The 19129-nt window shown below is 26.6% G+C and overlaps 1 protein-coding gene across 1 annotated transcript; it reads left to right on the top strand.

Annotated features, from left to right (window-relative positions):
• Positions 1-386: 386 nt before the first annotated feature.
• Positions 387-19012, top strand: LOC100200376 (serine-threonine kinase receptor-associated protein). Its single transcript, XM_065813902.1, has 8 exons — positions 387-517; positions 6814-6949; positions 9595-9676; positions 9763-9835; positions 12873-12972; positions 17605-17742; positions 18417-18553; positions 18659-19012. Exons 1-8 carry the CDS (start codon positions 406-408, stop codon positions 18871-18873), a joined length of 993 nt encoding a protein of 330 aa, XP_065669974.1. The 5' UTR covers positions 387-405; the 3' UTR covers positions 18874-19012.
• The last annotated feature ends 117 nt before the right edge of the window (positions 19013-19129 follow it).

Below are 19129 nucleotides of genomic sequence, written 5' to 3'. Positions count from 1 at the left end.
GTTATTATCACAATTTTTATATATCATGGGTATATGTTATTATCATAAATTTTTATATATCGGTAAAGTAAAAAAAATTAAGAATTGTGTTTAATAATGCAAAAAAAACAAAAAAAAAAAACAGAAAATATTTGTATTATTTTAAAAGCTAATAAATTATTTAAATTTTTTTTTTAGTTAATTTCCTCAAAGCATTTTAAATAATTAAATAATTATTAAAATGAAACAAGTGCCGTGTCTTTTTTTTCTTATCATTTAAACTCTTAACTGCCTTTTTTAAATAATTAATACTATAATTAGTATAAATAATGTTAAGTAATGTAAATAATTATTAAATAAGCTCTTTTTATTTTACAATTCGATTAAATAACATCTTTTTATTTTACACCTTAGATCAATAATAAAATGGCTGTTAAACAGATTCCTTTGACTTGTCCTGGTCACACAAGACCTGTTGTAGACTTAGCTTTTTCTGATATCACAGATTATGGTTATTTCTTAATAAGTGCTTGTAAAGGTTAGCTTTTTTGTATTCTTTTGCTATATTTTAAAATCAATTTGTTTTAAATAGATATTTTATACTAATCTTTGTAGTTATAATTGATTTGTACTCCTCAGTTTCTCAATATATTATTGTGGGTGATTTTAACTTACCAAAAATTGACTGGCTAAACTACATTTCGCCAAATGAAAAGTGCCATAGCTTATTTTTAACACTAGTCAACAGTCTTGGTATGCATCAATTTGTTCACGAAACAACACACGAATCCACTATTTTAGACCTTGTTTTTTCTAATAACATTTCTCTTTTAAGTAAAATTTCTGTTGAGAGCCCTTTTAGTACCAGTGAGCAAACCTAAGGTCTGGGTTAATATAAACTTTGCTTTTGTATTTGTTTATTTTACTTAAATTCCTGGCTTCCATAATTACTTCGTGCATTGATTGTTTATCTGTCATTACTACAATTATTATTCCCAGTTTATTATTTTAAAAATTAAAACGATGATGACCTGTAATTTTGCTATTATCTATATTTTTCTCTCTTTTTATTCAATCTACAGTTTCAACGGAGACAGCGTTAAGAATGGGAATAATCGTTTCTTGGTCATTTATTCCTGGTTTATCTGTTAAAACTGTTAATTTTTACTGTTAATGAAAAAACTGCTATATAAAACTTTAGAAGCTAGATTACTTGATTTTCCATCTTCTAACTCAGCAACACATTTTTGCAACTCATAATTTCGCTTTATTAAATCAAATACTAAATTTTCAAGAGCTTCAATTCTATTATCTTGCAGTTCTTTATAAGTTATAAACTCCCCAGTTTAAAGATTAACCAATCTAATTTTTTTTTTAAAACTTTTTTAGATTTCTTTCCAAATTTAATTGAGAATCCAAACAAAAGCACTCTACATGCACTTATCTCTTAGAAACTGTTAATAATTGGAGTATTGCACTAGATAAAAATCTAATAATAGATATTGTATATATCGACTTTCAAAAGGAATTTGATTCTGTATCTCATCCTAAATTATTTGTCAAACTTGCTCTATTTAAATTGGAAACTCTATTGGATTTTCATTATCAAACCCAACTCACATCGTTAGTGCAGTTCTTCAGAGTAGCTTGTTACGCCCAACATTATTATTACTATATATCAATGATATAACTGCCATTGTTAACAGTCTTGATTGCTCTTTAAAGCTTAATGCTGATGATATCAAGTTATACAGTTCATTTTGCAATGCAGAACATAGGCATTGCTTAGTTATTGCTCTTGATGACATAATACTTTGGTCAGAAACATGGCAACTACCTATTTCTACCAGTAAGTGTTTTGTTCATAGGATTGTGCCTGCTTCATTGAAAAAATTCATTAACTTTAACTTTAAGTTAGAAGATTATCTTTAAGCTTGGTCTTCTATTCTGAAAGATCTAGGTGTGACTCGGATTCTCAACTGAACTATAAAAAGCATATTTCAAATGTTGTACATGCAGCTAATACCAGAGCATACTTTATTTTAAAATGCTATAAGTCTCCGATCCTAGTATCTTAGTAAAAGCCTTCAATACATATGTTAGGCCTATATTAGAATATTGCTCCCAAGTTTAGTGACCATATCATGTTGAACTAATAAAAGTAACTGAGAACGCGCAAAAGCAATTCACAAAAAAAATCCTGCATTTAAGCAATTTAACCTACAATAACCGACTTCCGTCGCTTGATTCAAAGTCGCTTGAGATAAGGCAAGTAAAACAGGATTTATTGAATTGCTTCAAAATTCTGCATAACTTGGTCTTAATTGATAAATTTGTTCTTTTTTATTGACAACAAAAACAACACGCGAGGACATAAATATAAAATGCACAAACAACAATGTCGACTAGATATTTGCAAATTTAGTTTCTCTTGCCAAGTTGTTAACATTTGGAATCAGTAGCCTTTCAATATTGTTAATGCCGATAATATCAACATCTTTAAGAGTAAAATTAACTCAATCAATTTTGAAAAGTTATGTCGGCATTGCCTGCATATCTTATTGTTTAGTTGTATATAAATTATTTATTCAATGTTGTACGCTGTTACATAGTTTATTTATTTTGGGGTTCTATGTTAGTGTCCATTAATATGGACCTGTGTGTCCTTTAGAACATGTATTATTTATTCTAATAAAGTACAATCTATCTTTCTATCTAGTTAATATTATATTATATTTGTACTTACGAGACTATAGTTGTATATAAACCAAAATTAATGATAAAAAATAAAGATAAAGATAAAAAAATGCTAATAAAAAAATTTATTGTAAATATTTAACTTTCTATTTATTGTGAGCAAGTAATATTTGGATTTAATTTGATTTAATTACAATAAATCATTTGAATCTTAGCTTCAATTTATATATAATATAGTTTAATCTAATTTAATTTAATGGTACTATTTACTTGTTTAGTATAGAGTTTTATTTTAAATTTTTTTTGTTGATATGTCTGAAAGATACGCCAAAAGAAAAAAAGGATTAAGCTCAACTGTAGTTCTAGAAAGAAAAAAAAAAGAAGATAAAGAAAATCTGCCTGTTAATAAACAAAAAACTCTAATATAAGTAATAGCACCTTAAGTGTTTTGTCAATTTCAAATAATCAAAACCAACCCTTGTGCATCAAAAGCTTAAGCAATGCTTCATCAACAAATTTAAGTTTTAAACTATATGCTTAAGAGATTGATGAAATTTGACATATCTTAAAAAACAACAGTTTTCCGTGTAACATTTTCAAATTTGGTGACAGTGAAAAAACTTACAGTTTAGCTTTAAAGTTTTTTCATCGCCAATCAGAAATTGATTCTAAGCCTGGAAAAAAAAAATTACAGTTTACCTGTATTTATTGCTATAAAGTATTACATGAGCCACTTGGTAAAAGTGGGAGTTTTTTTAAGCATTTTAATTCAATGCAATGCAACAGCAAAGAAGATTTTATGGCTTGGAAAAAGGCTTATGATGATATAAGTCTTGATAATGAAGATGGTTCATGCTTAAATGACAATATCATGGATCTAACTAAATATTTAATGTCATCCAATATGGCAACCCAAGAGCTGGATAACCTGCATCTAAAAAGACTTTTAGAGCGTCAAAATTCATTTACCTTGTGAGAAGTCTTTTGTCTACAATATTATTCCTAAAGTAGTTGAAAAGATAAAAAAACCAATCAAAAATTACCTTAAAAAAGCCAAAACTGTTGCATTAATAGGTGACATCTGGGATAGCCGTCAAATGGCTGATTTTTTTGCCCTATGTTGCTAGGTTGCTTTTGCTGATTTCAGTAAAAAACTAATAGTTATTAGGCTTCAAAAAATGAATGGCCCACATAATGCTGAAAATATTATATTGATTTCAGAACAAATATTTAATCAATATGATTTCGATAAATCATCTTGTTGGTTATGTGAGTGATGGGGCTGGGTTTGTGACCGGGGCTTCATAAACATTTATACATCCTAAAGCGCTTTTTTTTTTCAAAATTTTTGTTTGATTTTGTATATATATGCATTTATGAACATCATTATGATCATCATGATCATCATGGTCATCATCATGATCATCATAATTGTCAACATCGTTATCATCATTATCATCATCATCATCACTATTGTCATCATCATCATCATCATTAGTAGCAGCAGCAGGTTTTAGCCTTCCTTTTTTATGCTGTTTCTATAATCATGGTCAATGCTCAAACGAGCTATTATCTCTATTACAATAAACCAAAACTCATTCTTGCTTGTTTTCTTATTCAACAAGTTGCATCCTTTTACTGTATCTGTCCTTATTTATTAAATACTGGCATAAATATATGCCAGAATTTATTAAATAGTAAATGTAAGTATAAAATTGTAATATATGAACAATTATAAATTTATTTCTAGCCCCGGCTATCAACCCCTGCTAAATCTTACAATTTTGCTGGGGCCGGAACCTGATTTGCAAAAAGTCTCATTTTTAGCTGAGGCTGGGGCCCCTGTCATTTACTAGTGTTTTGGGATTATAGTGTTATTGATCAACTTGATCAATTATATTTTGAACTCGGTAGCATGAAAGTCCCTCGATTTGCATGCGCAAACCATAAGTTTAATATTTATACCTAGTACTGTGAGGTCATGCAAACGATTGAAAACTGTTTTGTCATTGCTTTGTTGATTTGCTAAACAGACTCATTAAAATCACTAAAATTAAAATCACTCAAATATTTCAACAACAACAAAAAATAAGATTAAGAAATGAAAATTTAAGTTATTGGTCATCAAGCTTTTTAATGTTGATTTGTTTTTACAAAGCATATTAAAAAAATTGTTTTGAAACAGTAAAATGTTCAGTTACTTAAGCAGAGATGAAAATTTATTTATCAGTAACAAGCTTAACTCTGCTGTTTATGCTGCTGCTGCAGTTTTAAATGTTTCTAAACTTTATTTCTGATATCAAAGACCGATAGCTATAGCCACTGTCAATTTAGGCCTAAGCTCATTAGTAAACTTGATTTGATTACAAAATAGTTTCACTCAAAAAAGTGTGCCTGACAATGAAGCCTTTGATATGTTTTATTGAATTTATGAATTGGATCAAACAATATACAACAAAACAGAACTCAGTATTATACTCAATATGCAGTACACAAAAATAAGTGCTTTCTGGTGAATGTTATGTACTTAGGTATCTTAACAAAAAAAAACTGCATCCATCAACACAACAGGTCCAGTTTAGGCAATCGAAACAAGTTTTCCCAAATACAAAAACAAATTGTGAGATTATACATCCAGAGAGATTTTCTAGTAAACAAAGTTGCAAATAAATAAAATTAAAAAAAAAACACTCTACCAACATTAATTAAAGCTAGTACTTAAATTAAATTAAAGCTAACATGGTGCAGTATCTACTTTTATTCCTTCTCCACAATTATGTGACGGTGCAGGCTGTTGCACCATTTGAAGCCTTGTTAAATAAAATTTGAAAGTGGAAATTTTCGCAATTTTTTTTTTGTTATGTAATAGTTTTAACAAGAAGTTTGTTGTTTACAGTAAACATTTTTTAATCAAATTAAAAATTTTTTATAAACAGTGTTTTATTTTTTTTTATTTTTTTTTTACAACTTATTATTATTTTTTAACTATTTTTTAAAATCAGCGCTTAAACATTGACTTTGATTTCCCATATTTTTTCAAAATATTTAGAAATTATTGGGAAAGTTACATATGATTAGGAATTGTCCATGTGATGGGCTTAAAAAGAGGCTAATTAACAAAATGTGTAGTGTTAGGTCTTTTGCAAAATTGTTCTCTAAAATTTTCTTTCTATTGTGTCTTGCTCCTCTTCTTATTTTCAATCATTATAAATCTGCCGAAATTATTAATCTGTATGGAATACAATTACAAGATTTCATTAACAAGGTTACAATATTACCTTGATTCTTTCAAGATTCAAAAGTATATTGTAAATTATTTTAAACAAATCAGATAATAATTTTTGTAATAAATCACAAGCAAAAAGCTGTTATATTGGAATTTCTATTATATTGGAAGTCAGATGATAACCATAATGCGATTTGCTTGTATAAAACTGACTTTTTATATGACAGCTTATTATACTTTATATATACTAGTGATGTGCCATCGGCTAATGCCGATTGTGGCTAATAATAGGTTTAATGTATTTATTTAAGGGTATTATAATAATATTAAGGATTTAAATTACATATTTAACATGTACCTATTCATCAGAAGTGATTCGACCTACTAGCCTATGCTATTGGTAGCCAGCAACCAATTAATGGGCTTAACCATTGGCCGATGGCATTGGTTGATTAATTGGCATTGGTCGATGCATAATATTGGCTATTAAGCCAAACTAAACTGGTGCATAGGCACACCTTATATATACAAGTTGAATACCTAATATTAAGATATTACCTTTATATACATACATTAAACCCTATAATGAGCCTCAATTGACCTTTGCCGATGGCACATCACTAATATATACGACAGATTAAACTGGGCTAAAACTGACAAACATGCTAACATTTGTCAAAAAATTGACAAATAAATAAATGTTGAGTGTCTACTTTCCTTTATTCAAGAGTTGGTGTTTGCTTCAATATTAAAAAAATTATTATTTTGAATATTTTTATTTGTATTATTTATATAAGTAAACATATAATAGTTCAGTTTTAAACAAAAGTAAGTTTGTGCAATATTCACAACACTTTTGAATATGATAAATAATTTTAGAATGATATTTTTAAAGTAAAAATTTTATTTAGATGGCAAACCAATGTTGCGTCATGGTCACACTGGTGATTGGATAGGTACATTTGATGGTCACAAAGGAGCTGTCTGGGGTGCGACACTCAATAAAAAAGCAACATTAGCAGCAACAGCGGCAGCAGATTATACAGCGTATGAATATCTTTTTAATAAAATATAAATAAAGATTTTTGTATTTTATTTTGAAAGCGTTACTTTCTAATTTTTATAAAAATAGTTTTAATCTAATAGTACCTAATAATTTTTAATTTTTGTTAATCTTTTAACTAGAGTATTAAGGTGATTGTATGGTGTAAATTAATTTCAAAGTTTTACATACTAATATGATGATTTGGAATCTGCATTTTTTGGTGATGTTTCTTCTTTCAATTTTTTGGTGATCATTTTTTCTTTCAGTTCAATCTTTCTTCTTTCATCATTTTTTTATCATCTTCTTTCATCATTTTCATCATTTCATCAATCAATCATTATTCTTAAATGATGTTCTATATTATCAAATGATGTTCTATATTAAATGATGTTCTATATTATCAAATGATGTTCTATATTAAATGATGTTCTATATTATCAAATGTTAAATGATGTTCTATATTATCAAATGTTAAATGATGTTCTATATTATCAAAATAATGTTCTATATTATCAAATAAATAAATACAAATATATTATCAAATTTTAAATGATGTTCTATATTATCAAATGTTAAATGATGTTCTATATTATCAAATGTTAAATGATGTTCTATATTATCAAAATAATGTTCTATATTATCAAATAAATAAATACAAATATATTATCAAATGTTAAAGAAAATATCTAAAGAAGAGTAATAAAATAGTTTGATAATTTGGTTTCAAATAAATTTCTGCTTCTGCAACCAGCTGCTAGTTATTTTGTTTGAAAGAGTAGCTAATCTTTGGTTACTGGGTGTATTGTGTTGATTCATCAGGCTGGAGGGGCATTAATATCTGTCACATTTTCTGCTCTGGAAGCTCGTTTTTAACATTATTTATGATTTCATGGCTTTTCCGATATTTAAAGTGTTTTTGCACAAGTCCTGACTTGTTTAAAAGCGCAAAAGCTTAAAAGAAATAATTTATTTACTCCAAAAAAATTTATTTTACAGTTTATAAAGTTTTTGTAATTTTACTATTGTGAGTTGTAGCAGATAAGTCTCTTATCTTTTTTTTCTCTAAAGTTTACTTCTTTCCTGAAATTTAAATGTGATCAACATTGATTTAACATATTTTCAACATTTCTCTTTTGTTAAATGAGTAATTTCCGTAATTAAATGAGTAATTTCCGTAATTAAATGAGTAATTTCTGTTATTAAATGAGTAATTTCCGTAATTAATAATGAGTAACTGCTATAGAGTCAAATGTGTTTTCTTTTTGAGGCAATTGAGGCAAAGTTAGACAGCCGCTTTTGATTGTCAATTGAGGCAAAATAGTAATTTCCATAATTAATAATGAGCAGCTACTACAGAGAGTCTTCCAAAAGACAAAAATTATCCGAAATAACACATCTAACAGCTAATCTTTTTGAGGAAATTGAGGCAAAACTAGACAGCCGTTTTATCAAGAAAAGGTTTGGTAAACACTTTTTTGAAAACAAAAGCATCAGAAAATGTTCGGTGTAAGCAATGTTTTAGTTAAGTGTTGTAAAAATTTTTAAAAGCAATTTAAATATAATAAATGTATAAGTTCAAAGTTTCAACTTATATGTTAACTAAATAATTTATATAGTCTAATTGAATAAAGTAATAATAGCTTTTTAATGTGTATAATATAAATTATTTGAAAATTTTTGCTACAAAAAATTAGGTATATTTTACATATTTTTCAATAAAATTAGGCAAACACATAGAAAATAAGTTTTTAAACTGAGCTTTAAATTAAACAATATTTTAGCATATCTTTGATGTAAATATTTTATCAACTGCAAAGTTTTTCAAAAAATAATATTAGAGAGCAGGAAAGAAATGTTTCTGTGCATTTCAATATTCCTTTGTCATTTATCAACTAACTGTGTACTTGAAAGTTTTGGCAAAAACATTTTAGGATTAAAGTGACTTTGTTTACTTATAAATAATATTTTTATTTTTTATTTATTTTTTGACCTTGTAATTAAAGGGCCAAATGCCAGAAGAAGTGCATATTTTTTTCACTCTTTATTTTTCAGTGTTTTATGTCTTACTTTTAATGGTTAAATATCCCTTATGATCACTAACAGTTTTTAGAATATAGCAAAAAAAAATTTTTTTGTTTTTAGAAAGCATGAAAATGATGCCAAAATTTTTTTTTGTTGTTTTTGCAAATAGTATTAGAAATGTGTTATTTCATTTAAAAACAATTTTTCTAAAATTTATTGTTAAACAGAATGTTGTTTAAACAAAATTTAAAATGTAGTTTTATAACTGAAAACTAATTAACTTTATAAACATAAATTCATGTAACAATAAAAGTTTGTCACATTCTTCTTGCACGAATTTTAGTTTAAAAATTTGCTTTTCAAACTTTTTTATATTAAAATACATTCAACATAAATAAATTTAATTGCAATATTTTGACAAAGTTAGATATGTTAAACTAAAATAAGTTATGTTAAAGAAGACAAAAATATGTTAAACTAAGATAAATTATGTTAAAGACAAAGATATGTTAAACTCTCATCATCAGATGTGATAAGTGTTAAAATTATCTTTATCAAAAACGTCTATTAACACGTAATAATAAGTACATGTTTTCAATTTCTTTGTATAAAAATTGTTTTTTAGAAAGGTTTGGGATGCACTAAAAGGAACAGAACTCTTTACTTTTACACACAATCATATTGTAAAGACAGTTGACTTTTCAAAGGTAATATTTATTTTTCACCATAAGGCTTTAATCATATGCATTTATTTTTTTCTTTTTGAAATAGTTCAGCTGAATTCATTTTATAGGATGAGGATAGGTTATTAACTGGAAGCAATAATAAAACTATGAGGCTGTTTGATCTCAGCTGCCCTGATAAAGGTGTTTTTACATTTTCTTTCTTTTTTTTGTTCATGCATGTAACTGACTCAAACATATTGGCTATACATTGAATTTAACTTTTGATACACATTGACTTATATTTAGTGCATTACTAAGCATATGCTTAGTAATGCACTAAGTATACTCATTGACTTGATATACATTAAGTATATTAAGTCATGTATAACAACAGTTTAAACAATATATAAAAATTATATGATTATAAAAAATCTTTGTACAAGTTTATGAGATTTTTAATAAGTATTTTGTCAAAGATGACAAGTCTACAAGTCTCACAAGGGGAAATTTTTCTTGCTGAAATTTAATGTAAGTTATCAAAAAAACTTTTGAACAATGCAAATCAAAGCTTTAACTTTTTTGACTACCAAGTTGAAGATTAAAGTTTTCCTTAAGGGATAGTATGCAACCAGGGTTGAAATTTGACTACGTCCGGGTTTGATAAAATATAGTTGGGGGCGGGTCTGTGACCAGAGCTGAATAAATGTTGATACTCCTGAAAAATAATTTTCATCTGTAATTCATGTTATACTTTATTTATGCTGCTTCTTTAACATAAAATCTCAACCATCTACTTTTTTAAACTGAAGTTTGTTCATGTAACACTTTCTCCAAGTTTTCTTACTTCTACCTCTACTTTTTTCTCCTGAAGCTGCTATCTCTCACCTCTCTACATGCTAATTCTTAAATCATCTGCATCCTCATTGCTCAACATACCTAAACTACCTTAATCTTCTCTGACAAATCTTGTCCAATTCATTCACTATTCTTAATTTTTGTCTAAAATCATGACTTCTTTTTTTTATCTTGTTAGAGTCACCACACATCAATCTGATCATTATCTTCTCTCTTGGCAAATACTAGGACATGTAAATAGGGGAGAGTTGCCAAAATTGGATCAGCGCTTTCACTGGAACACTTATATTTATTTTGGTGATAAAATGTTTCATGTCTATACTTTGTAAAATATAAAACTTATTTTTTAGTTTTTGAGAGGTTTTGATAGTCACAAAAAAGCATGTGCACCATGAATTAAATTTTTTTTTTTTTAAATATTGACATTTTTTTAATCAAAGTTCAAACTATATTGATTGCATAGAATAAACTATGCTTCTGTAGGTTATTTTTTTTTATATTTTATATTTTTATATTTTATTTTTTTATTTTTTATATTTTATTTTTTTATTTTTTATATTTTATTTTTATATTTTAGTTATATTTTTTATTATTTTAGTTATATTTTTGTGTTTAATGCAATAGGATTTAAAATGTGAGTATTAACAAAAATTTATAAATTGCCACAAGTATGATATTGCAGTGATATAACAAAATAGTCAAAAGTTTCCTTGATCGGAACTGCGATGAGATATTGCAGTTCCGATCATAGAAAATCTGCTAAATCTTATAATTTTGTCAGGGCTAAGTTTGTAAAAAGTCCAATATTTGTATCACTTTTTTCATCAACCAAAACTCTTGTGTGGCTGGTCATTCAGCTAAGTTGCATCCTTTTAACTGTTACTTCTTTCTCTTTTAACTTTTGTAACTGTTACTTTTTTATCAAAATCTAGTTTTTTTTCTTAAACTTTGGAATTCTCTCTTGGTTTTTTCAAACTCTTTTCTGTCTCTATTTTATTCTCTTTTATTCAGCTTAGACTTTTTACCAATTAATGGTCATTGTGGTTGAGAAGTGGAGGCTAAACAAGTGAAGTTTATCAATTTTATGTTGGAGGAACACAAGTTAAACAAGCAAAAATTTAGTTTATTTATTTACTTAACCTTTATAGCATCTACTTTTTTATAAAAACACCAATCAACCACCAAAATGGTTGTCAAGTTTTGTAAAGACATTTAAAATTTAACTGGTAATTATTTGGAAAATACAAAACTGTTAAAGTAAACAGTTAAAACAAGGCCTAAAAAAGCTGCAAATTATATACTTAATAAACTTAACAAGGTGGGTTTTTAACAAGGTGGGTTGTTAACCTAGGAACTAGGTTAACAAAAGGTTACATAACTAAAGCAATTACTGTAAAAAGATGATTACTCAATGAAGATTTATACAAGATTAATTCTTGTGAAAATAAGGTTATCATGTGCTAATTTTAAACATTAATTTTTAATAATGTTAATTGTTCAAGTGTGGAATTTATGTTACTTACATTCTTATGGTCATGTTATGATAGATGATAATTCATATCATGTGTATGATGATTCATATCATGTGTATGATAATTCATATCATGTGTATGATGATTCATATCATGTGTATGATGATTCATATCAGGAATATCATGTAGATCTGATTAAAATTGGATCATTATATGTCAGATATATCACCTTTTGTACAGTGGCATCATTTTTTTGGAAAAGACTTTTTTGAAATTTTTTCTTCTGCCAAACCCAGGTAATTCTAGTTGTTGTGATTTATAGATCAGGTTTATCTTTTATTAATTTTTTTTTTTTATTAATTTATAAATTTGCTGCTAAAGCAATACAAAAAAATAAAATTTTACTGGTAAAAAATTGGTAAATAATAGAAAAAAGCATAAAAGCTCATAAATAAAAGACTTATAAATAAGACTTTATGTTAAAATAATAAAGTAAAACACTATACGGTTTAGAAGCAAACATGTATTGAGTAAGTTGCCACTCATTTCGAATAGAGTTTTTGTCACAAAAAGTCCAGCTGCAAAAAAGTACTTGATACTAGTTGGAGGGAGATCATCCAATAAACAAAAGTTTAGGATTGGCAATTCTCTTTTTTGTTGCTTCATAAACAATTTTTTTGTTTATAAATGAACTTGAACTTGTAGTTTGAATTGTGGCATTGTTTTTTGACTGAATTACTTCTTCAAGTTTCAAACTAAAGTGGATTTTAGTAAAAAATTTCTGATGAATATTAATGTTATAACTTATTAAACTAAAAATTATTTTTTTGCTCATTTTTTAACACAAACAATCATTTTAATGCAATAATAATTTAACTAATTTTAATTTGTGTTAAAATTATTTTATTTAGAGCCTTACATTATAGAAGGTCTTGGTGGTAATCCTAAAGCATGCATATGGTTAAATAATGATACAAATATATTATCAGGATGTGATGAAAAAACAGTTAGGTAAACTTAAAAAAATATTGTTTTAGGTGTTTACAAAAAATTATCATATTGAAATATAAATGTTGTGTTACCTAAGTAACTTATGTTATGTTATCTAAGTAACTTATGTTGTTACCTAATTATTTATTGTATTTGGTTGCTATTAGAACAATATATAAAAATATTCTGCCCCAAAATTACCTATTTCTAGTAAATTCTTATTTGGATATCACCAAATTATAACATGCATATGCAAATTATAAACATGCTTTGGCAGGAGTAAATGAGTGCACAAGCTATAAATAGCCCGTCTAAACCCGTTTTAGCAGGCTATGCAGGCCCAGAAAGTCTTGCACTGGCTTTTTTGAAAAATAAAAATTATTATGTTATGATGAAATTTTTTTTTATTCTGAAATTTTATTTTGTTGATTCTTTATGCCAGGTATAGGAAAATTAGTTGTAATAATAAATATTTTTTAGCGATAAAAAGACAGAAAAACAACTTGCAAAAAAAAAAAACCTAGCGTTTTTTTTTAAATAATTTTTTATATTTAATTTTTATTTGATAATTTATTAATTAATTAAATAATAATAAAAAGCAATATTCAAATGTTAAAATATAATCAATCGTTCTATTAAAACAACAATATTTAAAAAACTGTTATACATCACATTGTTTTATAAAAGTTCATTCATTTCTCTTCTTCTTTGTGAAAGTGTCATTCTATATAAAAATTTCCATTTAACCATCCCATGTAAAAATTTCTACAATCACTTTATTAACAAGTAGGAGAGTGAAAAATCATTTCAAAAGACTTTGGTAATTTAACTTCTAATAGTTGGATACTTGTAAAGTTGAAATAATAGTTTTTCGAAGTTACACTGCAGTTTTTATCTTTCACTCAGAGTTATTAGTGTGCGCTCTACTTAGTAAGTTTTTGTTATTATGTTTTTGTTTTGGTTTTGTTTCTCAATTTTTATTCAGACTTTATTCTTTTATTCTCCAGTTTTATGAGTTGTTAATTGAATTTTTGTTGAGTTTATTCCAGATATAGTCAAACCAATAATTTGCAAGCAACGCAAAAAGTGACAGAAAAACAACCTTCGTAACCATCACGTTTCTTTATTCAAGCATCTTGAAAAATTTAACCGTGATATCTCTAAGCTATAAAGATATAGTGACAATTATATTGATAAAGATATGCAATTATAATCTTTTTTTAAATAAACCTTGAACCAAAGAGTTCTATTCTTTTAAAATTCTTTTTCGACTGATTAAAATTTTAATTATTACTATCGTTTCCGTTTACTATCATACTCTTTTATAATTTACAATCATACTCTTTTATAAACTCATAATTGATTTTATATTCTTTTCAGAAATTAGAAGAAAATATATGTTATGTTGATGTGATATGTAAGTTAAAATTTGAGGTAATCAATTTTTTAATTTCTAAGAGGCTTAGTACCAGAAGATTTTTTAAGATTCTGGTATATATATTTCTTAAGTATATTCTTTTTATATAATATAGGTGTGTATAAAGAAAAGCGTTATGTGAGTTTAAAAAAAAACAAATCTTTTTTACATTTTTTTTTTATAAATAGAACCAATAGAAGGGTATTAGATGCAGTATTATTTTATATATCAGGTTTATTGCTGTAAAATATATTTAAATGCATTAAATATAGTGCAAATATAAAACGAAAATAAGATATGAAGAAATCATATAGTAATATTTTTATCATACAAAAGAAATATATATAGTTATAAATTATTTATAAATATTATATTTTAAATAAATTAGCCCAAAATATCTTCAATTTCAAAATCAAATGCAGTTTCTTCACTTTCAATATATTCAGGTGTTTCCTATTTGCTTTCGCTGCTTAAACTATCGTAATCAATGTCGTCCTTTTCGTCATTTACTATTGTGGCAGGTTAAATTATTGGATCAAAAATAGCTGTTCGCCATTTTTATAAAAATATATCAGTAACCCATTCGATTACATTTTTCCTATCATTATCACTAAAATTTGGATCAATTTTAATGGCCAAGATAGCGTTAAGTGTTTTGTGGTTTTTCCAAGTCTTTGGTCTGACATAAGCATTGTCAGAAGACTAAAGACTCGTTCCACTGATGAGTTTGACTCAGATAAGCATATGATTAAACTTCCGGTCTGTTGACTTTTTAAAGTATGGCTTCATATAACGCTTGCGAATATTTAGCTCGTGAAGCAATTCTATTTTATACTGAATACAGACCTTACACTATAGCTTTACAACAAATATTGTTTCATTTTCCATGATTGTTTCCTTTCCTCAAACTTCATATTTACCCCAACTCAGATATGTTGCTAGTGTAACTCTGTTACAGGAAGATACCATTTTCTTTATTGAAAGTTTGCTTTTTAACTTGAAAATTTGAATAACTTGAATAACTTGATAACCTGAATAACTTGATAACTTTATATCAGACACTCAATTTATACTATAAAAATTGATTAGCAGTCCGTTGATTATAAATGAGATAATTGATTTTTAATAATGAGTTATATATTAGCTTATTACATAAACTGCTGTCTTTTTTTACAAAAAAAAATGGGAAGATAACACGGAAGTATAGTGGGAAATATGCACTACTTTAAACAACTTTAAAGATGAGAAACTAGTTTATCAATCAATTAAGCAAAATGTGTGATTATACAAAAAATAAATTGTCTTTATTATCTAACAGTTCTTATTGTATAAGTTTACAAACTTCTAAAGAATACTGAAAACCCGGACTATTATGTTAAATTCTTTTGCAACACATGTACATTTTGCCTGCTTTTTAACAACTAATTATTTATCTTTTAACATAACACAGAATAATACGGAACTGTTATAGCTGTTTGAAATAACTTGTTCGATTTTTATTTTTTATTTTTACATCAAAATATTAAAAAAAAAATTTTTTCATAATTTTTTTAGCATATCCTGAATGAAATACTTTCGTTTTTTAACTAGTAAAACAAACAGTTTTACAAAATTGCATCATTTGAGAAGTTTTTAAAAGAATAACTAAATATAAATATAAAAATATTTAACTTTATTTTTACCAAAAGTTTTTATTTTGCACGGGCTTTATTTTGCCCGTGTAAAATGGTTTGCACGGGTGTGGAGGTAAGCAGGGGCTATAGCCCGCTATTCCTGCCAAAACCTGCATATGCATATACTCATGTATTTATATTCAGATTATTTCCCCTGTGTAACAAACTTTTATTTAATAAAGTGCAAAACCTTTGCAACAAACCTGCAAACTAAGTTGTCTTTAGACCTTTTGTACTTAAACATTTGTGTGAAATATATTTCACAAATCAGTCAGTTTACTGAGGACAAAAATAAAAGTTTTTTTCTGTTTATGACTGTTTTAGATGCCATCCCATTTTAAAAACAATTTTAATGTTTTCTTTTATTGTACAATCATGGTGTCTAAAAAAAACACATATACACAGTTTAAGTAATTTTATAAGATACTAAATTGAGCAGCCGTGGTGCAGTGGTTAGAGTTCTGGCTCAGAACCCAGAGGTCCTAGGTTCGACGCCAGCTCTAGCCCAACAAGCGACATTGGTATGGAAGGAGGCGTGAACTTCCTGTTAAATGCTCTCCCGCGGTGCTTTGTGATAAGACCGTAAGGACTTCTGGGAGCACCTAAAATAACTACAAAAAAAAAAAAAAAAAAAAAAAAAAGATAAAAGTAAAAGTTTATAAAATGTTTAAAAAAGTAAATAATTGTTTAAATACTTCCTGTTCACTATTTTTATTTTGCATTTTGACTACATTTTAAATGATTGTAAATGGGCAATAAATAAACGGTTTGTATTTATTTTTCAACTCCTGCAGCATGCAGCGTAAACAATTTGTATTTAATTTTCCACCCCTTCATTACCAACAGCCTGACTAAACATCTAAGAAAAAAAAATGGAATTATTTAGAATGTTCATAGACCATGAACATCAACGAATTCTAGGAAGAATGAGTACTGGAAAGACTGTATAGCAGACTTGTCGTGAGGTAGGAATTTTAAAATCATCTATTCATTACGTTATGGTATATTCCAAGCTTTGTCCAGGCATTTTATGATGACCAGACCAAAGAGTACATTGCAATTAATATTTTGAACAATGTGTGAATAATGCAGACTTTTCAAAAATTGTCAACTTACTGGGAATTTTTTGAAGCTACTGTAACTGGTTGCATTTACTTAAACTTGCTGCATCAGTCTGTTATTTCAAGTATTAGAACACTAGCAGTACCTAAATTAAGAGAAACCATTGAACCTGAGTGCATCATAATACCATAAACTTGAACTAAAGTATAATACACAAACTGAAACATTAATTAACTGAGACACACACAACACACTGAAGCATTAGCTGAGACACACACACAAGCTAAAACATTAATTAACTGAGCTTTTTGTTGTTACAAAGCTAAATTAATTATAGCTGGTTTATCTCTCTTTTTTTGTTGTTGTTGTTGCAAATATTGAAATAAAAGTTAAAAACAAGTTTTGAACCTCAATAATATTTGATGGAATCAAAAAATTAAAAGTGAGATTTTGTTCTATTAAAATAATGTTAATGTTTTTATTTTTTACTAATTTTTTAAGATTATGGGATGTACGTTCATTTAAGCAAATAAATACCATTGTACTGGATAAACCACTAACTGGCTTAGAATTATCTAAAGATCAATCAACACTTTCTGTTGTATGTGGTAATCAAGCCCTTTTTTATGATTCTTCAAGGTAATTTAGTTTTTATATTTTAAACTTTAGATGTTTTTTTTTTTTTGGCATTGTATTGCTGTCTTACAGTTTTTACTTTTTTTTGTGGAAAAGTTTTTAGCTTAAATTTTCAGAATTGTAAGTTTGAAATCTAATGATGTGCGCTTATTTGGTAGTGTACAACATGCAATAAACACTTTTTATCAAGTGAAAAATAATTATTTAAATTACTATTAATCAAATTAACAAATAAATTATTAAGTGAAGTTAGCTAAAACTAAAGTTAACATCTAAGTTAGTTAAAATTAAAATGTGTCCTACTGTTTAACTAAATTTAAATTGATTTAAAAATTATTTTTTTTTCATTAACTTTGAATCAAAAGAATGGACATATTTATAAATTTTTCAAAAGATTGAAGATGTTCAGATTAAAAAGATGAGCCTAATAAAAGTTAACATATTCCATATTCTTAAAAAATATATTTTTTTAATTTTACCAGAATTTTTTTGTTGTTGTAAATAACGAGTGTATTTTACATATCATTCAAACTTGTGTAACAGTTGGGCATGGTTTGTAAAACATTCTTTATTTATCAAACTATTTAAAATGTTACAAAGTTGCATTATAGTGTAACTACATTATAATGGTTGCAGATTATGAAGTTTTTTTTATTGTTGTTTAATTTATTTTACAGTTTATCATTACTGAAAAGTTATGAATTAAAGACTATTACTAATTCTATTTCACTGAGTCCCAAAAAAAATGTTTTTGTAACTGGTGGAGAGGATTTCTTGCTTTATAAATTTGATTTTAACACAGGAACACAGCTTGGTATTTGCCATTATAGTTTTACATTTTAAAAAATTTGATTTTGGTTTTGTATTTATGAAATTCTTAAATTCTTTTTATTATAATTCTAAATTTTACATTTTTTAGAAGCGTACCATGGTCATTTTGGTCCAGTTCACTGTGTAAGGTTTTCTCCTGATGGTGAATTATACGCCTCAGGATCTGAAGACGGGACTCTAAGATTATGGCAAACAATTGTCGGAAAAACATATGGCTTATGGAAAGCGCAAGGCGATGAAGAAGATTCCAAACTTTGTGCTAATGAGCAGAATTTATGTAGTGAAGTTACAGTAGAATCATAATTATTTTGAATTGAGGAAAAAGTGGTGTGAAAAGAGTGGTGTGAAAAAAAGTGGTGTGAAATATTAATCAACAATGATATTTAAAAGACAAAAAGATATAATTTGTATTATTGATTTTAGAAAGATTGATAACTATTTATATTTCATTTTTATTAAAAATGTTAGAATTAAAGTAATTAAAAATTGTTTATTTTATTTTTTTAATAAAAATTTTTAAGTTTAAAGGTTTCATGATATTAAAAAGATTTATTTTTTG

This window comes from Hydra vulgaris, chromosome 12 (genome assembly GCF_038396675.1).
Source record: "Hydra vulgaris chromosome 12, alternate assembly HydraT2T_AEP".
Classification (NCBI taxonomy): Eukaryota; Metazoa; Cnidaria; class Hydrozoa; order Anthoathecata; family Hydridae; genus Hydra; species Hydra vulgaris.
Note: the sequence above shows the minus strand (reverse complement) of the source record. Positions and strands in the feature narration are given on the sequence as shown.

Coding starts and splice junctions, on each gene's coding strand:
- LOC100200376 (XM_065813902.1), top strand. CDS start 406: ATGGCTGTTAAACAGATTCCTTTGACTTGTCCTGGTCACACAAGACCT. Junction 12,973..17,604: donor TGTGATGAAAAAACAGTTAG/GTAAACTTAAAA, acceptor TAATTTTTTAAG/ATTATGGGATGTACGTTCAT. Junction 17,743..18,416: donor CTTTTTTATGATTCTTCAAG/GTAATTTAGTTT, acceptor TTTATTTTACAG/TTTATCATTACTGAAAAGTT.